A 24520-nucleotide genomic window follows, 5' to 3' on the forward strand; every position below is an offset into this window, starting at 1 on the left:
TATATATATATATATATATATATATATATATATATATATATATATGAAGAGTTCAGATGCAAAACCCTCGAAATCCATAAGAATCCCATGTCAACAGCTCCTTTAGAAATATTATACCCAGAAAAAAACAAGACACGTTTCATATGACGCCCCACTGTATCACAATTTTTTGTAAGATCACTCAACAAATTTCAATCTACTAATTGCTCTGGATTTTTGCAAATATAACATTTTATATGGTGCCATTTCTTTGCAACCCCTCTAACGTTCATTCTATAAACCCCTCATCTGCCCCATGTGTGCATGTCCTGTTATCTTACTCTCAGGCCACTGCTGGCATGTCCCAACCCCAGCTGTCTGCACACTACCATGGCCTCCCGAGACGTCCATCCGTCCCCACAGATCAAACCCCAGTCCCTCACCCCACCGCCTGCAGGAAGCAGCAGCTCCACCCTCCCCTCCAACCGCGTCCGACCCCCAGTCAGCCGCATCTGCCATGGGTTAAACAGCAAAGCAGAAGAAAGAAGTAAGAACGATGACTTTGATCATTTAATAGGATTAGCATTGCTACTCTAGGGCTGACTTTACAATGCATTGCATCACCTATTTGAATAAAAGCATGCTCATTTTAAATGGTTTTGCACATTTTGGTGGTGCAATGATTTGGTTTAGCCTTAGTTAGTTTTCGTAGATGGTCTAAGGAAAATGTTTACGCACAAAACTGCATATTTTTGCATCCGAATTAATAAAGGAAGACACTTTGATGAAGGCAGAGGTTTGTTATGCACTGACTCTGAAGTCTGATATGTCTGAGGCAACGTATTCTCATTTATTAAGCGTAAAATGGTTAGAATTAAGCAGATTTGACATGGTTTTATTAGGGCTGCACAATATATAGTTTCAGCATCGATATCGCAATGCGCGCATCCTCAATAGTTACATCAATGTGCAGTGCAGTGTGGAGATGTTGGGAATGTAGTAGACTAAGAATGTAACTCACTGCAGAGTTTAAAGGTGCAGTATGTAAGTTTGACACCCAGTGGTTGAACTAGGTATTGCACTCCCAATTCAAAACACGTGTAAGAGCAGGTTGCCAGATTGACGACACCAACAAAGGCTGGTTTAAATCATGTTTTAAATAAAAGCAACGCCACACGGTGGAAGAAATACTTTCCTTATTTAAAGGAGTTTTTGTTCTAACCAACACGTTATAAACGTATTTTTTAGGAACGGCTTCAATTTCTTGCAGATGAATAACAGAAAACTGAATATGATATGAATAAAACTTATGTGCTTTATTCAGTGTTGAATGCTAATAATGTGAGTTTGAATGTCATTTTACATACGTACATATTGCCATACTTCTAAAAGCAGCAGCAGATAGTTCACCTCAGATCTTGTAAATAAAATAAACCCTTTAAAATTGAACTTTAGAACTGTGAGTCAGTGCAAACCAACACATATCAGTGATTCAGCACGTACATTTATTAATGTTAAAGAGGTTTAATGTGTATTAATTAGATTATAAACCTTACCATTTTGTTGGAGTGCAGTGAGTGCACTGTTCTGTGCTTCTTAATGGCTGTATTTAAATTTCTGTCGGGTGTCTTCTGGTGCAAACAGCCCAAGTGCTTATCACTGCAAATCCCATCACGTAGCGTGTTGTTAGGACACTGGATTACAATGTAACCTGCTCACCTAATGTTTACATTTGTAATGTTTATGTTATTTGTTAATTGATAATCACCTCATGCGGAATTTGTCTAATTTTGGAGGCTGCTACTGTCCACCGGAGGTCGCATTTTCGGTTGCAGATTCATACTTTTGAGGGCCTTCCTGACTGAACGAATGAAATACGCTGTTTTCCATCAAGGCAACCCAGGGTGCTGAAATATAATTGGTTAAACTGCCATCGGGCGGGACCAAAACAAAGACAGGCTTTCTGGCACGTAACGCACATTTTCAAAGCAGAATATCTGACTTCATCAGATAAACAAGAATGTTCACTTAGCATGTTTCTTAATATCTGCAAACAAATTAAGGTATTTTTATGCTTTAGAAGAGTCAAAACCTTACATACAGCACCTTTAACTATAATCCAGTGAAAGTTTATCATTTGCATGTGATTTTAGGGCTCGTGACTGTGTATGCATTGAGGCACCAGAGAATTTAAAGTATTCAGGCACAAACAATTACACTATTTATAACTTTAATTTCAAGAGTTCCCACTTAGATATGCTTGGCGTTTATAACAGGTTTGTCATATAATAAACAAGCATATAAAGGGACCCGAGATCAGGTATGTCTTGAGAGCTCACCCTTAGAAAAGGGAGGAAAAGGAGGAGATAGGGTGGAAGGGGGGATTGTTCCATTACGAAGATAGAGCAGTAGGGAGAAACTGATCCATTTATGGTAACCTTGGATCACTCTGATTGGATTATTAATGATTACAGATGAGAAGCCAGTCGTGCTCAATCATATCACGTGCTCCTCTCGAAATTAGTTTGTGAAACTTCACTAAGTTGTGATGTATTGAATAATTTATACAATGGATAATATAGACCTTTTTCTTGGAACGCAAAATTACCCATTATGCTTTGCGTGTATGCGCAAGGAGAATGCGAAGAACTTCCAGTCGGCAGCTGATGCGTGTAAACAGTCACATTTGGACAGCTTTGAAACGATAGTTTTAATCTATTTTACCTGCTTTTATCCTCTTTGAACTAATACTGTTGTCCATCAGCGCCACCCCCTGGACTGATCATTTAAAGAAATGCGATCTAATAGGATGAAAAACAGCTGCTGTGAGGCATTTTCCCCTCATTGTCAGACGGCATCTTCTGCAGTTTAAATGAAGCCTTGTCATCGCTAAAGTCAACATTTTCTATTTATTTCAAATATATAACCAGCCCAAACAAATGTAATTCACCAAAATGTTTGACACACACACGTAGCCTGTACTGTGCCACTGATACACTGATTTAATAACTGTGACAAAGTGAAAATATAGGCTAGTGTCATTTCGAGATGACAGAAAAACACAAACCGTGGTGAATACAACACACGAAATAAAACACAAACAGCACTTGATTAGAATGAACAGCAAATCAGCCAGCAGAGGATCAATAACAGACTTTTATTGGTCATTTTTGTAAATTGCTCGACTTTCATACCTGTTAAGTTTCATGCCAGTACTCTGGTTTGCTCTCTCTCTCTCTCTCTCTCTCTCTGTGTGTTAAAGAGCCGCTGAGCTAACAGCTGACAGGCCGGGAACGCACACACACACTGTATTTCTGACGGCAGACACGTGAACTAGGAGAACGTTTTTCTCGTATTTCTGACGCGCTTGAACCACATGTGACAGATTATAACGGCTTTAACAGACACATTTCTAAGATGTGTGTCACAAAAACACTCTGTTATCCATTAAAAACGTCATTGAAACCCATTTACGGAGCGCAAATTACCAGTTGTACACGCTGTAAACGGAAGTTTTTAGCATTCTACCGGAAGACGCAGGTCGCTATGGTGCCTTCCATGCAGCAGCCATGAAAAAGGTCTATAGCGTTGTTTTACATTGAAGTTTTCAATTTCATTACCTGAATACTGTTAGACTCTCCAGGAAACACTGTATATTTCCCTTTTATTTTTAATATGTTCTATTTTATGAGTGAATCAACAGAAAAGGCCCAAATCAGTCTAAATCAATGAACTCTTTCTAAATAGAGCTGTTCAAGCTATTTAGTGAAATTGTGTTCATATTGCAATATACAGTTGATGTCAGAATTATTTGCCCTCCTGTAAATTTGTTTTTCTTTTTCAAATATTTCCCAAATGATGTTCAATAGAGCAAGGGATTTTTTTTCACGGTATTTCTTATTGTCATATTTTTTTCCAATATTGTGCAGCCCTACTTTTTATCTAAACAAATCTTAGCTAACTTGCTTGAAATGAAAACGTGTGTGTCTGACCAGTTTCTCGAAGCCCATGTAGGGAATGTTGCAGATTACAGAGGCGTCCTCCGTGTGTTTGCAGTCTTCAGCAGTGATACTCTGATGAGGACAGTCCCACAGACTCTTCTCATCCCCACCACACTGGACCTCATTCATGTAGATGGGACCCATACCTGTGGATAGGAGACCATAATAGGCTTATAATTGGTGATTGATCCACTCATGCAAGGGGATAAATGGCTGCCATGTGGCTGGTGACTATTCTACCAACATGTATGCAACAGAATATACATTAAGAACATTTTGTGAAAACCAATCTAATTGTTAATACTATTAGAATTGAATAAAACCTAAACATTTTGCTAAGCATCATTTTTATTTCCATATAAAGCAGTCAATTCTCAAAGTTGTCTCAAACTTTTGTCAAGCACTTTTAGTTCACGTGAAGCAATTTTTATTTTAAACAAAGCTGCTCTAAGAAACAGAAAAGTTTGTTCAGATCACAAGCTTTACATTTGTTAAAAAATGTTACCGGCCAATTGGTGAGAGTGAGGAAAACTATTTAAACTGACCATAAAAAAATTAGCTGACCATATATATATATATATATATATATATATATATATATATATATTTTTTTTTTTTTTTTTTTTTTTTGAAGTCAGAATTATTAGCCCCCATTGATTTTTCCCCCTTTTTTAAAAATATTTCCCAAATGATGTTTAATAGAGCAATGACATTTTCACAGTATGTCTGATAATATTTTTTTCTTCTGGAGAAAGTCTTATTTGTTTTATTTCTGATAGAATAAAAGCAGTTTTCAATTTTTTAAAAGCTATTTTAAAGACAAAATTATTAGTCCCTTTAAGCAATTTTTTTTCCGATAGTCTACAGAACAAACCATCATTATACAATAACTTGCATAATCACCCTAACCTGCCTAGTTAACCTAATTAACCTAGTTAAGCCTTTAAATGTCACTTTAAGCTGAATAAAAGTGTCTTGAAAAATATTTAGTAAAATATTATTTACTATCATCATGGCAAAGATAAAAAAGCAGTTATTAGAAATGAGTTAATAAAACTATCATGTTTGAAAATGTGTTGAACAAATTTTCTCTCCCTTAAACAGAAATTAGGGGAGATAAAATAAACAGTGGGGCTAATAATTCAGGGGGGCTAATAATTCTGACTTCAACTGTATATTTGTTTTTGAATAGTTTATATAGACATCAAGAAATGTACAAAACTATCTATAAAAGCTCTGAATAATCAGCCAAAATCTACTTACCAACCAATGAAATAAACAATGATTCATTGATTAATCACTAATAATTATATATAAAACAATCAATTAACCAAACACCTTTTTTATGGTCCTAGTGGAATGTAAGTTATATTTACAGTGTCTCCGCGGGATCTTAAAAAGTCTTAAATTTCAAAAACAAAGGGCTTATGATTAGTCTTAAATTGGCTGATAAGTTGTGTTTTAAATAATTTTAAACAGGTCTTAATTTTCCTATCTCCATTTAAAGTCACCCATTTAGGCTTACACCCATCCAAATACCATTTCATTTTAATAAAACTTTTTAACAAAAGTTTATTTAACTCTATTTACCAATAACGTATAATTATCTATTTTTACAAATCATTTGTTTTTAATCTTTTATTTTTATGTTTTAACTGGGCCACTGGGCTGGAAGGGCATCCGCTGCGTAAAAACATGCTGGATAAGTTGGCGGTTCCATTTCTTGTGGCGATCCCTGATTAATATAGGGACTAAGTCGACAAGAAAATGAATGAATAGGCCACTGAAAAAAATACTTAGGATTAAGCCTTGTGCAAGTCTTAAATTTCATTCATAATGGTCTTAAAAAGTCTTAAATTTGACTTCATGAAACTTGTAGAAACCTTATATTTACTCATCAGCTCAGATTAAAATTTTTGTTTGATTTTTAAAGATTGTTATGTTTTTTTATTTGTGACCCTGAACCACAAAATCAGTTCTATATTGCATGATCATATTTTTGGCAATAGCCAAAAAAACATTTTATTGGCTAAAATGATAGATTTTTATTTATGAGATAAATTATTATAATATCAAGTAAATCATGTTCCATGATGATATTTTGTAAATATCCTTTTAAAGTATACGGCAGCTTAATTTTGGATTAGTAATAAGCATTCAAACTAAAACTGGACAATTTTAAGGGCCGGCTTCTGAGTATTTAGATTTTTTTAAGCCTCAGTTTACAGATTTTTAAATAGTTGTATCTCCATCAAATATTATCCCATCCTAACAACCATACATCAATGGAAAACCTATTTATTCAGCTTTTAGATGATGTATAAATCTCAATCCCCCCCCCCCCAAAAAAAACAATTATGCCTGGCTTTTGTGGTCCAGTGTCACAAATGTCTGTATAAGTGTACTTGTTTTTATGTTTTTACATCCCATGGGGCTTAAACTTGAATGTACAGAGCCTCGCAGGGACCAAAATCGAGGTGAGCATGCTTTGAAATCTCACAGAATGAAATTTTTTTAAAAATATAAAAGTGCCGATTGTTTCCTGTGAGGGTTGAGTTTAGAGGTAGAGGAGAGATATTTACATAATAAAAACATCATTACGTCTATAAGAGTCCCTGCATGGATATTGGAACAAGAGTGTATGTGTGAGTTTAGTAGTTAGATGGATGCTCACCCTGGCCCATTCGTGCTCCGGTCAGAGCCTCTTTAGCAGTACCGAAGCCCAGCTCTCTGCACACCACACTGGCAGACTGCAGGTTCCAGTGGTCGTCACACACTGTACCCCACTCGCTGCCCTTCAGGACCTCCACACGGCCCTCTCCTGCCCTTGCACCACCCTTCAGCCGCATCTGAGGCTGCAGAACATGTAAGAGCACCATCAATACAAGCAACAATACAGATATTCATAGAAATGCTGCTGATATTTCCTATACACAAAAACTCCTTGTCTAGTAAAGGGTTATTATCTGATTTCTACACAAAGACAACCATCTTGATCTTGTTTTAGGAATAAAATACCACGCAAGATCAGACTGCGTAAGATTATTATGATTGTTTAAGATGATTTGTTTTACTTAAACTTAAACCTTTTACCTGCAGCTTAGTTACAATCAGAGACATAATTTAAGACCAGTCTTGCATTTTCAGATTTCAGTTTTAGAAAGGGCAAACATTTTTATTCTTAATGACAAGCACAGAGGAATCATTCACCACAAAACTAGCAATGTGAGCGAACAAAATCAATATAGTTAGTTTTGATTCCATGTGTTCTTTCGCATTTAGAAGGTTTTGTTGCAGTGCAATCAGAAATCCTAAATGACAATATAAAATTAACGGATTTTAAAAAGAATGGCATTATGTGCTCACCACTGGATTGAGCTTGGCTTTGCGTACTCTACCCTGTGTGAACTGCAGCCCGGGCACACAGCTGACTACAGCAGCTCCTCCACCAGGACAGGGGGCGCTAGAGTTGGCCCTGCTGAACTCCATCGTGCATGCAGAAAGATGAGCCTCGTTCCCTGAGCAGGTCACTGAATGGATACGGTAAGCGCTCTTCAGACTAAACAGAAACACAAAAATTAATATGTAAAGATTAATTAGCTACATCTGTATGAGCAATAATATAATAGTAGCGATTTATTATGTACCACATACAGTTGACGTCAAAATGATTTGCCATCCTGTGAATTTTTCTTTCTTTTTTTTTTTTTATATTTCCCAAATGATGTTTAACAGAGCAAGGAATTTTTCACAGTATTTCTTATAATATTTTTTCTTCTGGAGAAAGTCTTATTTGTTTTATTTCAGCTAAAATAAAAGCAGTTGTTATTTTTTTTTTTACATTTTAAGGTCAAAATTATTAGCCTTTTAAGCTATATTTAATTTTAATCGTCTACAGAAAAAACCATCATTATATAATGACTTGCCTAATTACCCCTGACTTGCCTAATTAACATAATTAAGCCTTTAAACGTCACTTTAAGCTGAATACTAGTATATTGAACAATATCTAGTCAATTATTATTTACTGTCATCATGGCAAAGATTAAATAAATCCACTATTAGAAATGAGTTATTAAAACTATTATGTTTAGAAATGAGTTAAACAGAAATTGGGAACAAAATATACAGGGGGGCTAATAATTCTGACTTCCAATATAATTCACCTAAGACAAGGAGCCTGAATGGAAAGCCTGGCAGATTTATCACATTCTATCAGCTTGCTGTGAAATACTGGACTCCAGTTTGCTGTGAACAAATAGTGCATGCTGACATTGCGTTTCCAGTTACGTTAAATTTTGGAGCTCTATGTAGTAAGTCTACTTTTATTTGATCAAAAAGACTATAATATTGGTAACTATTCAAAATGATATGTTGTTTTATTATAAAATGATGAAAGACATCCAAAAATTCTCAAAAAAAATTCTGTCAGCATTTACTCTCACTTTGTGAAGTTTATTTATAAAATAATTTCGAGAGGATCACATGCTTATAATTGATTGCGGCTGGCCCCGCATTATCCAATTTATGATTCACCAATTAGATGATTCCTAGGCCATTAAAAATACCCTAAGTTCCATATAACAGCCATCTTCGTTTTGAAGAATCCCTTCCACCCCTACTCCTCCTCCTTTCCTAGATGGATGGCACAGTGGCCCAGTGATTAGCACTGTTGCCTCACAGCAAGAACATCACAGTTCAAGTCCTTATTAAGCCAGCCGACGTTTACGTGTACACGTTCTCACTTCTATAAAGCTTAAAGTGACATTTATAGGCTTAACTAAATAACTAGGCAGGTTAGGGTAATTAGGCAAGTTATTGTATAACAATGGTTTGTAGACTATTGAAAAAAAAATAGCTTAAAGGGGCTAATAATTTTGTCCCAAAAATATTTAAACAAAAATTAAAAACTGCTTTTATTCTAGCCAAAATAAACCAAATTAGACTTTCTCCAGAAGAAAAAAATATTATCAGACATACTGTGAAAATTTCCTTGCTCTGTTTTTCACATTTTAATCAGCTTTCCTGTATTTTAGCATACAAATACTTTCCAGGGCCACTGTACAGATAATAAAACCTTTTTATAAAATTCCTGGAAAGTACAGGCATTAATATAGTGTCTCGGATTGCTTTTTAATGTGCAGAGTGAGCTATTTCTAGCCAAGCACTTGTGGCACGAGCATGATATGAATGTCAAAATTACAAAGACGAAGAGAAGTACAGTATTTCTCATTTTTCCTCTCTGTAAATTATGTCAGAACCCATGATCATTTAAAAGCTGTGGAAAAGATAAATGGCAGCTTTTTCATCCATCGAATATTACTTGTGTTTAGTCAGCTGGTAGACTTTAATATTAAGCGGCAATAAGTGTAAATAAAATAGTCTTCTGTCAAGGACGTCAGAATGATGAGCAGCGTGTTTTTGGAGTTTAACTCCAGCATGCTGAGGACTTGAGCTCATGTCTGAGGAGGAATGAGTCTCTCAGTGGGTTTAATTCACACACACTGAGTGCATTTGTTAAAATGACAGCTATTCTCAGACAAATGCACACGTGAATTCTCAATTGCTAGCTTGTTTTTCGGTGCCGTCACAAACTGCTTACATTTCACCATCTGCTGTGAATCGGAGTAAGTGTCTGGGATCAGATGTGGATGATTGTTCCAGCACAGATGGAGAAGAGAAGCTATACAAGCACAGCAAAACAAAGCGAGGAGACTGCATGGAATCACACTGAAGCTTCATTACAGGATCTGAGGAAACCTGCCGCTACAAGCTGGAGTGTTTTGGGTGGTTTCCAGATCACTGTGTTTTCTAAAAGCGTATTTACTCCAGTTGAAGGGTATTTTCGTAAACTTAAACTGAAACTTAGACTAAAATAACATCTTTGCAAGCTGAAATTACCTACAAATTTCTATATTTATAAAAAACTAAAGCTTAAATAAAACAAATATTCTAAAAAAACTAATCGAACTAAAGTAATACCACAAATAATATGTTTTCAGCGCTCATTGTGTGGTGAAAAATCTGACCTGCGGCTGTTTAGTGAAGTACCTGCAGATTCACTGTAAAACAATATTGCTCCTTCAATATTTTTAGTCAGCTTGATTGATGCTAATGGGCGAGGCAGTGGCGCAGTAGGTAGTGCTGTCGCCTCACAGCAAGAAGGTCGCTGGGACGCTGGTTCGAGTCTCAGCTCAATTGGCGTTTCTGTGTGGAGTTTGCATGTGCTCCCTGCGTTCGCGTGAGTTTAGAAAATGAACAAAAGAATGATTGATGTTAATTGATTAAACTAAAAAAAAATAAGTTAAACTTTGTGCAAGTTCAAAAATTAAATAAAACCTGATTAACTTATTCAAATAAGTAAAAGCAAAATTAAAATATTTGTTGTCTTAACTTTTTGTCAATACATTTTTTATAGTGTGGAACTTCTACATCCAGATACTTTAGTTTCTTCACTTACTTATTTTCTCCCAGAGCTGTTTATACCGAAGTTGATATTTAGCCACACCATGTTGGTGCTTTGTAACAACTAATTTTTTACGAAGTGGGTCGTTGGCCCAACGCTCAACCCACAACCTGGAGGACATACACACATGCACTACGGACAATTTAGCTTACCCAATTCACCTACAGCACAATGTATTTGGACTTGGAAACCGGAGCACCCAGAGGAAACCCAAGCCAACACAGGGAGAACATGCAAACTCCACATAGAAATGCCAACTGGCCCAGCCGGGGCTGAAACCAGCAACCTTCTTGCTGTGAGGTGACAGCGCTACCCACAGCACCACCATGCTGCCCCATTAGTTTCTTAATCTGCCACAAATATAAACTAGACATGTTTAACAATATAATCTTTTATATGAAAAGGTTTATCTGAATTTTTCTTTTACAATTTTAAATTTGAATGATCTTGGGTTCATTCTTTGCTTTAATAATTTGTATTGTTATTATTAGAATATTTTAGTAAAAACAATATGTAAACTGTGCATTAATCTTTGCTTTGGTCTTCACTGAAAATGTTCTGGTAAGTCCCCTAAATTGTTGGCATTCATTAAATGAAATTGAAATGTGTTCACAAAATAAAAATAAACAACTAAAACTAAACTGAAACTTATAGCAAATTTTTAAATAATATATAAAATAACTAATAATTAATAATTTGACCGCACTGTAAAAGCAAAAAAAGTGATTATAGACCTAGATAGATCTGTTAAGTTGAATTAATTTTTAGAATTATGCATATAATTTGTTTAATTTTTTTCTAGTAAATCAAAACACACACACACACACACACACACACACACACACACACACACACACACACACACACATATATATATATATATATATATATATATATATATATATATATATATATATATATATATATATATATATTTCACTAAAAGTGGAAATCAGTTGTTTTGGCACTGTTTAAAGCAAATTCATTCTTCCGGTTTGAAAAGAATGTGTTGAAAGGTTAAAAATGATAAGGCAGTACTATCATCAACCAGATAATGTGACTGAAGGGAATCTGGTGGAGAGAAATCCTTTATTTGCAGACAGCTCTCAGATCTGCTGTAATTTGCTGTCCATCTCCCCTGTGTCTCTGTTTGGGTTGCCAGCAGCACATAACAAAACTCCCCTTTTCATGCAAAAAATTCCCTCTTTTGCCGCTGGACACTCCCACCTAAACCATGCTAGACAAACCCACTTTCCTTACTTTTTCAAACTAGAGAAAACACCCTGCTGACACAGTGGCCCTTTAAAGCAACAGGTTTGTTCACTTTTTAAAGGGCTCCTATAATGCCAAATCATCTTTTGGAAGCGTTCGGACAGAAGTGTGTGCAGGTATAGTGTGCACACAGTAGAATCAGAGTAATATAAACACAACTTAAATGTTAAGTTTCCTAATGTTAAACTAGGATCTAAATCCCAGCGATTTTGAGGCCCACCACACAGTGAGATAGCAGTGCGGTTTTCCCTGCCGACCGATAATGATTGACAGGCACGTATTATCATGACTCAGTTTTACCATGTATTATTATGTCATTTCATGTCATATTATCATTTGCTTCAGCATTTGGAGTGGAGCACCTCTGTTGATGTCAGTTTGATGCTTCAGCCACAATATTCTTAGCCACACCCCTCTTACTGTTAGTTAGCTGTGAGGGAATGATGCGCAAAAAGAAAGCCCCACTGCCTACTCAATGTCTAGTTTCAGTTGGAAGTGCATCAACATACTGAAATAAAAGTCTTTAACCTTCTGGTTTGATGCTTTAGCCACAAAATTCTTAGCCACACCCCTCTTACCATTACTTTGCTATGAAGGATTGATGCTAAAATATAAAGCCCGCCCCCTACACAATATTCCAAGTCATTTTGAAGTACATCAACATATTGAAATAAAAGTCTTTAAACTTCCAATTTTACACTTCAGCCACAATATTCATAGCCACACCCCCCTACCGTTATTTTGCTATGAGGGAATGATGCGCAAATATAAACCCCGCCCCCTACACAATATTCCAATTCATTTTGAAGTACATCAACATATTGAAATAAAAGTCTTTAAACTTCCAATTTTACACTTCAGCCACAATACTCTTAGCCACACCCCCTTACCGTTAGTTCGCTATGAGGGAATGATGCGCAAAAAGAAAGCCCTACCTCCTACTCAATGTCTAGTTTCAGTTGGAAGTGCATCAACATACTGAACTAAAAGTCTTTAAGCTCCAGGTTTGACGCTTCAGCTACAATATTCTTAGCCACACCCCTCTTACTGTTAATTTGCTTTGACAAAATGATGTGCAAAAGAAAGCCGCGCCCCCTACTCAATGTTCCGTTTCTGTTGGCTTCCGGTTTGATGCTTAAGCCACAATATTCTTAGCCACACCCCTCTTACTGTAATTTGCTTTGACGAAATGATGTGCAAAAGAAAGCCCCGCCCCCTACTCAATGATCCATTTCATTTGGAAGTGCATCCACATATTGAAATAAAAGTCTTTAAACTTCCGATGTGACGCTTTAGGCACAATATTCTTAGCCACACCCCTCTAAGTGTTAATTTGCTATGACAGAATGATGTGCCAATATAAACCCCGCCCCTACTCAATATTCCAATTCAATTGGAAGCATATCTACATACTAAAATAAAAGTCTTCCGGTTTGATGCTTCAGACACAATATTCTTAGCCACACCCCCTTGCCGTTAGTTTGCTATGAGAGAATGATGCGCAAAAAGAAAGCCCTACCTCCTACTCAATGTCTAGTTTCAGTTGGAAGTGCATCAACATACTGAACTAAAAGTCTTTAAGCTCCAGGTTGGACGCTTCAGCAACGATATTCTTAGCCACACCCCTCTTACTGTTAATTTGCTAAGACGGAATGATGTGCAAAAAAGAAAGCCCCACCCCCTACTCAATGTTCCGTTTCAGTTGGAAGTGCATTCACATATTGAAATAAAAGTCTTTAAACTTCCGGTTTGATGCTTTAGCCACACCCCTCTTTCCGTTTTTTTTTTTTTTTGCTATGAGGGAATGATGTGCAAATATAAACCCCACCCCCTACTCAATATTCCAATTCTTTTGGAAGTACATCAACATATTGAAATAAAAGTCTTTAAACTTCCGGTTTGACGCTTTAGCCACAATATTCTTAGCCACACCCCTCTTAGTGTTAATTTGCTATGACGAAATGATGTGCCAATATAAACCCCTCCCCCTACTCAATATTCCAATTCAATTGGAAGCACATCAACATACTAAAATAAAAGTCTTCCGGTTTGATGCTTCAGCCACAATATTCTTAGCCACACCCCTCTTACCATTAGTTTACTATGACGGAATGATGCAAAAAGAAAGCCCCACCCCCTACTCAATATTCCGTTTCAGTTGGAAGTGCATCCACATACTGAACTAAACATTTCAGCTACTTCAGTCTCATGCAGACTTTTAAGCTGTTCTTGGATGACTTCAATGCGCCATTAGACCTGAAAAATGCTTTCTGCATCAATAAAAACAATTCGAGGGCATTCATTTCTTGTGGTCATTTCGGCCCTGGAACTATGCATCATATCAGTTTGTCATAACATTTATTGCTATGATATTAAATCAGAATGAATCAAAGAGACATCTCCTAACACCTTGGCTTAGTACGAAATTCCCATCAGGGCCTCAGATATTTGTATGGTACATTTTTCACTGGCACAATGATAAAGCTTCCACATCCCTCATACAGTTAAAAACATTTTGGCCGGCATCCCAGAAAGCCACATATGGGATTGATTTCACTTTTGAAGAACTTTGTAAGCATACTTCACGTAACCATGCATAGAAATTCTGGAGGGCCAGCAGAACAGCATCACCCAAGTGAAACGCTGGGGTCTGCAATGACAGATCAATCTCTGACAGTTCACATATCCAACAGGGTTTGTGCCAGGTTTCATAACTACAAATGCTGACGTGCATGAACGGATTCTTGCGAAGGCTTTTGCCACAGCATGTGATGATCTATAATGATTCATTGGATGAGGTTCATAAAATAAAGACATTTTCCATCTATTTAAGAGCGCATGAATATGTGCAGTCAATCTACATTTCTAATAATGCACAGTGCTATGAGAAAGTGTTTGCCCCTTACTGATTTCTTATTTTATTGTATGTTTGTCACACTTTAGGTCCGACAACCAGGTCTGATTACTGTCACACCGGCTCGCAATCAAGAAATCACTTGAATAGGACCTGCCTGATAAAGCAAAGTAGACCAAAAGATCCTCAAAATTTGGACATTATGCTGACATCCAAAGAAATTTAAAAACCAATGAGAAAGAAAATAATTGAAATCTACAGTCTGGAAAAGGTTATAAAGCTATTACTAAAGCTTTAAGACTAAAGTGAACAACACTGAGAGCCGTTATCTACAAATAGCAAAAACATGAAACAGTGGAGAACCTTCCCAGGAGTGGCTGGTCGACCAAAATTACCCCAATAATCTTGTTTTTCGACAATCTTGTTTTTCCATTGGCAGATTATTTAGCTTGATTTAAGGGAAAACTCACTTAATTTTGGCATATTATTTCTTAAAACAAGACAATATGCTTTGCTTGTCTAAAAAATGCTTCTTGATTTAAGAACTTTTAGATATTTGGACTAGAAACAAGACAAAAAATCTATAAGAAAAGCATTTTTTGCAGTGCAAACATACAAAAAAAAAAAAAAAATCAGTAAGAGAGCCAACACTTCTTAACACCACTGTATCTAAGACCTAAGGGAAACTATATTTGCCTCTAAAAGACATCTAAGTGCATTTAAAATATTCAATTTTCTGAATGAATATTGACATTTTCACGTTCTGGCTAAAATACATGCACTAAAAGAAATAGGCTTTAAATAACATCTACATAAAAGACTGCACAACAATGCTCCCTCGGTATCCGAAATAGTCTAGATCACACAGATAGATGATAGTTCAGAGGAAGGCAGCCAGCCGCAAATTAGACAGTCAGCTTCGAGGAATTTCGAGCAGACCAGTTCTTTAAAAATGCTGTTTTGATCATGAAGTTACTTAGACTGTTGTAAAATACTAAATAAATATAAAGGATGAAAGCACAAGCACATTTTTTTCAAGAATAATAAATAATAAATAAAGGCTTTTGAGTGATTTAAATAATAATATTAATGAGCACCTTGAGTTATAGATGAAGGGTTTTTAACTGATCGTCCTCAAAGAGTGTCTGTACAGAGTTCAATATCTGAAGAGGTTGTTTTAAACACTGGAGTACCCAAAGGCTGTGTGATATCACCTGCATTATTTCCGATGTATATAAGTGAAATGCAGATATCTGAAAGCAATATTACCCTACTCAAGTATGCTGATGACATGGCTGTGGTTGGACTTGTGGTCAAAGGAAAGGAGGAGCTAGAGAGGGCCTACTTTGAGCACTTAGAACATCTGGTGACCTGGTGCGACGAGAGTGCTTTGTCACTAAATGCTTTGAATACTAAGGAACTAATCATTAGGTGGGAAGGGTAGCCAATATGTCATCCAGTTACTATTGAGGGTCAACGTGGAGATTGTGAACAGTTTTAAGTACTTGGGGGTTATTTTAGATAGTAGTTTAAAATTTGGTGAACACGCAGACTATATCTATAAGATGACAACACAGAGACTCTTTCTTTTAAGGAAATTAAATTGTTTTAATGTTAGTAAGGGTATTCAGAGAAAGGTTTATACTAGTCTGGTTGAAGGTATTATCTCCCATTATATTTCTTGCTGGTACGGAAATCTTGAAGCAAGTATAAACTTGCAAAGATCGTTAACGCGGCTAGTAAGATCATAATGGATCCCTAGAAGTAGCTTGTGGAACTGTATATAAACCAGACCAGATGGAGAGCCCCACAGATAGTTCAGGACTCCACCCATCCTCTTTATTATGAATTTGAAAAGCTTCCTTCAGGTAGATGATACAGAGTACACAGAGCAACAAACAAGTATTTTTGTTTAGTAGTTTGTATGTTATTCTGTGGTTTCATAGCCAGGGTTGTGTGTTGGTAATCTGTGGTGTAGGAAGCTTTGCGTTTGTGTATTTATTTGTGATGATTGGAAGTCCAAAAATGAATTTCCATACGTGTGGACAATAAAGATTTCCAATAATAATAATAAACATCGCCAATGATATACATTAAGTACTGCTAAATAATTAAGTACAATGCTGAAGTCAGATATTCTGCTTTGACAAATGTATATACATGGCGGAACGTCTGTCTTTGTTTTGGTTATTTGGTCATAAACCCGCCCAATAACAGTTTAGCCAATTATATTTCACATTAATATATTATTATTATATTATGTATATTTCTGAAATGGGACCTCCGGTGGACAGTAACAGCCTCCAAAATGAGACGCAGATTCAGAGTTCCGCATGGCGTGGTTATAAATTAGCAAATAACATAATCATTACAAATGTAAACATTAGGTGAGCAGGTTGAATTGTAACCCCATGTCTTAACAACACCCTACATGATGAGATTTGCAGTGATAAGCAATTGGGCTGTTTGCACCAGACGAAACACAACAGAAATTTAAATACAGCCATTCAGACACAAAATAGTGCACTTACTGGAAAAACCATACAATTTATAATATAATTAATACATATTAAACCTCTTTAACATTTTTAGATGTACATGCTGAATCACTGATATGTGTTGGCTTGCAGTTCTAAAGTTCAATTTCAAAAGGTTTATAATATTTTTAAGACCTGTGGTAAACTATCCAACCCAGGCTCATTCTGAAAATGTAGTCCAGCGGATGTTTCTGGAGACCGCGAAATATGTCCCGGAAGGTACGTTTGGCTGCATTTAATTTTTTTAAGTGAACGCTACCGGGCGGTGTGACGCGGTTCTCTTTCGCGCTTGCCGGCTGACCCACTTACCTCCGTGTGGAGGGCTTTCCCGCTGCAGTCAGTTTGTCCGGTCAGCTCATCGTGTGCGTTGACGGACTTATGGTGCAGAGAGGAGGAATTGACGAAGGCGTCCCCGAGTCCGGGGAAGTGTGGTTCCAGAAACCAGGTAAGACAAAAACAAAATCCAAAAAATAAAGCGAACGAGTTCATAACAGAGTGACAACGTGGTAAAATCCGAAAACAGACGAGGGTTTTTCTTTTTTCTAGACGGCTTTTCTAAATTGTTGCTCGGGTTTAGGGAGGTGAGCAGGCAGGCAGGTCAATCAGTAAAACTGGTTGGGTTCAGGGAAGGAGGGAGGTGGGTCAGCCGATTGCCTGGTTGCGCAGTCAATCATTCGGTCAGTCAAACAGCGGCCTCTGGTGGGTTGACGCCAGAACAGCACGGGCGCGAACGGCACCTGCGAGAGACGTTCTAGATACAAAAAAGCGCACACAGCGGCCTCTCGCGGATTCGCAAAACAAAAACTGCTCAAATACGTACCTCCCGGAACGTATTTCGCAGTCTCCAGAAGCGTCCGCTGGATTACGTTTTCAGAATGAGCCTGGGTTGAAACTATCTGCTGCTGCTTTCAGTAGTATGGCAATAAATGTCCTGTGAAATGGTATTCACAGCACATGTGGTCTACCTGAAGAGATCTGTTGTTCATCTGCAAGAAATAGAAGCCGTTTCTAAAATATAAATTTCAGGTGTTGGTTAGGACAAAACCTCCTTTTATTCCTTCTATCGCGTGCCATTGCTTTTATTTAGAACACGACTTAAATCAGCCTTTAGGCTCGACAGTCAGGCATACTGCTGTTAGTGTTGTCAATCTGGCAAGCTGCACTTGCATGTGTTTTAAACCAGGTGTGCAATACCTGGTTCAACCACTGGGTGTCAAACTTACACACTGTGCCTCTAACATTTATTAAGAGACTGCTTTTTCTACAAGTCATATTGAAAATGATGCAGCAGGGTTTTTTTTGGACAAACAATTGCAAACTTGTATCCCTGAAACATGCATTTTACCTGTTCGGTTTCTTTCCCACAGATCTCTGCGAAGGGAATCCCATCATGCCACACACCACACGAGAGTTCTTGATGGTCCAGCCGGTGTTGCAGATGTGGCCCCATCCTTCCTTAAACTTCACCTCCACCACTCCCTCAGTCACAGGCAAACGACCGGCATGAGCACCTTTAAGCGGGCGCAGACGAATCTTCTCCATACGCTTTTCATCCACCTGCATCTAAAACATACACAACTCAACATCAAGACAGGTGCATCCAATATACACTTTCAGCAATAAAGGTACGAATGCTGTCATTGGGTGGTGGTACATTTTCAAAAAAGTACACATTTGTGCCTAAGAGGTCAATATTGGTACCTTAAAAGTACATATTAGTACATAAAAGGTTTACCTCTTGACATGTTTAATCAATATGGAGCCTTTAGGTACAAATATGTACACATGTGAATGCTCTTATACCTTTATTTCTGAGAGTATTCACTTTGTTCTGCAATGTGGACGCAAGCTATTTTTCTCCTATAGTTTTAGGACTTCTGATTCATTTGCCTATGGGATAAATGACTATAAAAACTATAAAAATGCTGGGTTCCACCCAATCGATTTGAGTTGGGACAACATGAAGAACTTATTAGTTTTTACAAATTTAAGTGGATTGAACATAAAACAATTAGGCTGTCCTAAAAATGCCTCAATAATTGTGTTGTTTAAGCTTATTTTAAGTAGCTTGAACAAACAACAAACGTCGTTTTTTGAGTGACAAAAAAACTTCTTACTCTAAAAACAATTGTGTTTATGACAACCCATAAAAATAATATCATAAAAAAAGACCAGTTTGCAACATGAAACAGCATAACAAACATTTTTTCATAAAAAAAATAAATAAATAAAAATCAATCAGTGATTGATCAATGAGAATGAATCAATGAGAATGAATAAGACCGTAGAATTGTCTTGAGGAAATTAGGTTCCAATGGTTGTGCCTGCTCTTAAAGTGGGCACAAAACTAAAGTTAAGATGTGACGTACATCCACTTGAAATGATTTCTTTTGTTCTTGGGGAACAGATTTTGTTGTTAGAAGATGAACGTGGCTAACAAAATGAAGGAAGATTTGAATGACAGTTTGAAGGATTACTGTCCACCACAGTCGGCTCTCTGGTACAAAATGATGCCCAATGTTATTGAGAACGAAGAGCTATTTTTGATAGATTTCTAGAATTGTGTCATATTTGTTTGAACCACTGGCATGCACAAAAGCAGGGCAGAGTTAGACACACACTGATAACCCTGTCCTAAAGTACTGATAGCCCTGCCCTAAAGACACTCCATGTGACCAGAAGTGAGAAAAGATATTTCGAGGTGGAAGTGCACAGCTACATCCAAAACAGTCTCATTGTGGATACGCACCCAGACCTATATTTCTGGAGTAAGCGAAATACTTACCCCGGAGTACGTCTGGCTTCATTTAGCCTGTGAAACGAACACTATAAGTTGGTATATTGCTGCCAAGAGCTTCTGTTCCTTTTTGCACTACTGCTTACCTTCATATGTATGTCTTTTTTGGTGTTACCAGTTACTGATGGACTTGGCATGTGGAGCGGAGTGGAGAGCAGCAAGATGGGGTTTGAATTTGGCGAAGACAATTCCAAAAACCAGGTAATACAAACAAAAAAAAAAAAACAACAGGCTGAAATCGTGGTAAAATCATGCGGCCACAACAATCTTTCTTTTCTAGATTGCTCTTGAAAACACTATCGGTTGGGTTTAGGGAAGGGGGTAGGTGGGTCAGTGTTGTTGGCTGAAATGCATATTGCGGCCCCTGGTGGGTTTATGCGAAAAGAGTATGCGCATTTGGCACATACGATAGAAATTTGACCACACAGCAGTCTCTGGTAACAAAAAATGCAAGCCACGGGTGCCCAAAATCAGTCCTGCATAGTTTAGTTCCAACTTCCTTTAACACATCTCCCTCGAAGTTTCTTCTTAATAAGCTGGTTCAGGCGTGTTTAATTTGGGTTGGAACTAAACTTTGCAGGAAACAGGCCCTAAAGGACATACCTCTGGGTACATATTTCGCAGTCTCTATATATGCAGACCTGAGCACGTATCCGCAATGAGCCTGGGTTTGATAGATCGTTAGAAAAAGAGTACATTAAGATTTCATGTCGACTCAAAGTGAAATAATAATTGTCAATACTGACGGTCTGTTTGGGGAAAGCATTTTTCATCTTTCTTAAAATTTGGAAATCTGCAGTGAGATACAATCTCCAACTTACATTTTTTGCATTATACTATGAGGTTATTTTTGTGTGTGAACAAGGCTCATGCTGGACACGAGTCATCACACATGAGGGTTTTGGATCGTTTTTGGTAAGCAGTCAAACCTCACAGTTGTTGTGCATTGGCTAGAACGCAAAATTGTCTCCAGCGTTTACACAAGCACTTCCAAATGTCTGGCCAGCACAGTCCACAAAATCTGCTGAGCACCTTGCCATGGGACAATCAACTGAAATCTGAATTTTTCTGTGGACAGGAACAATGTTTAGTATTAAATAAGTTATAAATAATAAACTATAAATAATATTAAATATTATTAATAATATTAATAAACTATATAAATTATTTATATAAAAATAAGTTTATATATATATATTTTTGTGAATATTTTTCTGCTGTCTGATTTTGCACTCCATGGAAATGAAACACATCTAAAAGAAGGCGGAGTTCCAGGACACACACATCAATTGCGTAGTCATCACTGACCAATGATCCAAGGTCTTTAGGGTGTTTAGGACCAAATCAAATTCCCTCAAAAAGTTTACTTTGGTGGGCTGTTTTGAACTTGCTAAAAGAAGTTCAAAACGAAATTGGTTTTGGCCGGATTATGTTTGAAATTACATAATTTCATTTTTTTTTTTTTTTTTGAAGTACACCGGGCCTTTAGCACTTATATAATTTCTGAAAATGAACAGACAGCAACTAATTGCTCTGAAGAGAAGTAAGCCATATCTAAAGACAATCCAGGAACATTCTGATTACGTAGCCCTATATAGATTTCTGAAGAGCGCCAATTATGTCCCAGGAGCTAAATTTTTTTGTTTTCGTGAATATGTTAGAGGTCGCTGTGTACGCTTTTTGAGATCTCAAATTTCTTGATTGCCGTTCATGCCTGTTCTCCACCAGAGGCCGCTGTCGACTGACTGACTGATACCCCCACCCACCCCCTTCCCTAAACCCAACCAATAGTGTTTTAAAAAGCAATCCAGAAAAAGAAAAGCTCTCACGGCAACCTGAATTTTACCATGTTTTCAAAACTGACCACATTCTCTCCCTGTTATTTACTTGTTTGTTTTATTTGAAGGCTTTTGTTTTTGTCTTACCTGCTTTCTGGAACTGTTCTTCACCAGACTTGCACCCCGCCATCACAGTCAACTCCGCTCTGCATTTCAAATTCTCAGATGTATGCGACGAGCCCCTGGACTAACTGGTAACAGCAGAAAAGTCGTCCATATGCAGGTAAGCGGGCAGCTGGTAAGCACAAAATAGAATGGCGTCATACCGCCCCGTAGCGTTTGTTTTAAAGACGAAATGCAGCCATACGTAGCTCTGGCTACATAAATCATGATGTCCAGAAATGTATATGGGGCTACACTTTTAGAATGAGCAAAAGTTTCAGAATTAGCCACCTAGCAACCATTCAAAACCACCCTAGCAACCACACTGCAACATGCTAAAAAAACAGAAAATGCGTTTTAATAGTACAAGCATAACACGCATTGTCTTCAAAAAAATATAAATAAAATAGCTATGCCTACTTAGATGTAAATGTCAAAACAATGTCTAGACAATAAATGCAAACGTCTAAACGTCTAGTACCACAACACAATGTATAACAATTTCACTTTACTTTAATGTACAATTCACACTATTAACAAACAATTAGCTACAACTATTAGCTCAATATTAGCTGCTTATTAGTTTGGGAGTAGTTGGCTTTAGGCATCAGGTAAGATTAGAGATGTAAAATAAGATCATACTTCATAAGTGCTAATAAACAGTTCATATGTTAATAATAGACAGGTAATAAACCAGTGGTGAAAGCTGTGAATTGTGACTTAAACTAAAGTGTTACCTGTCACGGTCACCAAGTTCACACTAGAGGGCACTCTACACATCACATCTGCCACTGAACCGGAATACACTTCCCATAATTCTCAGCACCTCACACCTGGTGTTGATTAGACACACACATTATTTACACTGATTACATGGAATATTTATACATCATTCACACATACACATCCATTGCTGAGTCTTGTTCCCCTGTAGTGAGCATTATGTAAGTATTTTTATGTATTGTGTAGCTGTGTTTTTGACCCTTGTTTGTTTTGTTCTCCCTTGACCCTTTCGCCTGTTATGACGATTTGCTCCTGTACTGAACCTCGCCTGCGGATACTTTTAATAAAAGCTGCATTTGGATCCTACCCTTGTTGTCACCCTTCATCATTGCGTTACGGGAGCTCTTTGCACAAAGGCCAATGAATTCTGCATGTAGGCATCGCTGCAGCGCGGAGACCTAAAAGTGGGAGGGATTACTCCGCAAGTAGGTTGGGTGGCCTCCAAGTGGGAGGGACTTAAACCACAAGTAGGCTGAGTAGCCCACCCACTTGGAGCTGGCTCCGACCTCTGTTTATACCCTTCTCGAATTCTGCAGCTCATATTTATTTTGTTTATGTGTTCATTTATCCGCAAGTGTTTCTATATGCGTATTTTTGGTTCTGTGACAAGTCCACATTGCACGTTATATAATTTCCGCAACAACAAAAACATTCGTTTCAAACATGCTTGCATTCTTCAAAACAAATAGCGTGCAAATTATGATTACTTTAGGAACTTCTTTGTTCTTTGGGAAGCACATTATTCCTGCCAATCTCTGTTTTTTTGGAAAACAATAGTAAATTTGGATGTGAAATCAGTCATTTGCAACATTCCAGTCAACTCAAACACATCTGATTGTGCACAGTGAGCCGCAATCCGCAGATGCTGCCAGAGGTTTTGTTTGACACCCACTTGTGTTCCTTCTGCCTTAAGGACAAAAACATCGAGAAAACTGGCAGATATGCTGAGTATATGGCACTTCAGCACGTCCTCAGCTCAGCTTTTTTCTCTCCTGCTTTTCACTAGAGCTAAATCTCCAGGCTCTTGTATCTCTACATCTGTCTCTCTTTCTCTGGTGAGCTTCCAGCCCACAGACAGACCATCAGAGACTAATTTACTACAAGACTTTGAGCCGGAGCAGAGTGACATTTGCTGTGGACTCGTTATATGAAAGCAGGAACACAGAGGAAAAAAAAGAGGCTGTCAAATGAGAAGAGAAGATGAAAAATGAAAAAGGGAGAAAAAAAAAGCGCAGTGGAAGAGACGGATGAAAACTGTATGACAGAAAGTAAATGCATTTTTACAATGCTGCCAAAGGGGTGCAATAGGTGCTGAAACAATAAAAAAATTATTAAGAATAAAATGACAAAAACACATTAAATAAAATGTTATCTACTTGCCTGATTAACGTAGTTAAGCCTTAAAATATCACTTTAAGCTGAATACTAGTATCTTAAAAATATCTAGTAAATTATTATGTACTGTCAACATAGCAAAGATAAAAAATAAGTTATTATAAATGAGTTATTAAAACTATTATGTGAAGAAATGTTTTCCCATTAAAGAGAAATTGGGGAAAAAATAAATAGCAAGGCTTTTAATTTATTTTTACTGTATCAAGTCAAGTCAAGTCAACTTTATTGTCAATCAAACCATGCAACAGTACATTACACAGTAGACTGAAATTGCGTTTCTCCCATACTCCAATGTGCAATTTAAAAAAAAAATAAAAAAAAAAAAATATGACACACACTAGACATAAACTAAACATTTAACTAATATAGTACAAGATAAATTAAATAATAGACACTAATAAACTGTGAACAGTTACCATATATCCTATTGTTCCAGAATATGACCAAGTTGAGGTATTTATTGTAGTGCAATTAGGTGCAGTATGGCAAAAGTGCA

General features: G+C 37.1%; 1 protein-coding gene across 9 annotated transcripts in view; it reads right to left on the reverse strand.

The window, feature by feature from the left end:
* loxl3a (lysyl oxidase-like 3a) overlaps positions 1 to 24520 on the reverse strand; it is a 50926-nt gene that overhangs the window by 18474 nt on the left and 7932 nt on the right. For 6 of the 9 annotated variants that reach the window (XM_073921565.1, XM_073921564.1, XM_073921570.1 and 3 more), the window contains 5 exons: positions 18455 to 18672; positions 7347 to 7539; positions 6655 to 6835; positions 3972 to 4126; positions 321 to 491 (listed from right to left, as the gene is read on the reverse strand). In XM_073921565.1, the coding sequence (XP_073777666.1) occupies positions 321 to 491; positions 3972 to 4126; positions 6655 to 6835; positions 7347 to 7539; positions 18455 to 18672 (918 nt within the window). Of the gene's footprint in view, positions 1 to 320; positions 492 to 1535; positions 1639 to 1747; positions 1841 to 3971; positions 4127 to 6654; positions 6836 to 7346; positions 7540 to 18454; positions 18673 to 21831; positions 21980 to 22583; positions 22680 to 24520 lie in introns of those variants that run through there. The other 3 variants (XM_073921567.1, XM_073921568.1, XM_073921569.1) reach the window with 3 other exon arrangements.

Source organism: Danio rerio, chromosome 14 (assembly GCF_049306965.1).
Source record: "Danio rerio strain Tuebingen ecotype United States chromosome 14, GRCz12tu, whole genome shotgun sequence".
Taxonomy (NCBI): domain Eukaryota; kingdom Metazoa; phylum Chordata; class Actinopteri; order Cypriniformes; family Danionidae; genus Danio; species Danio rerio.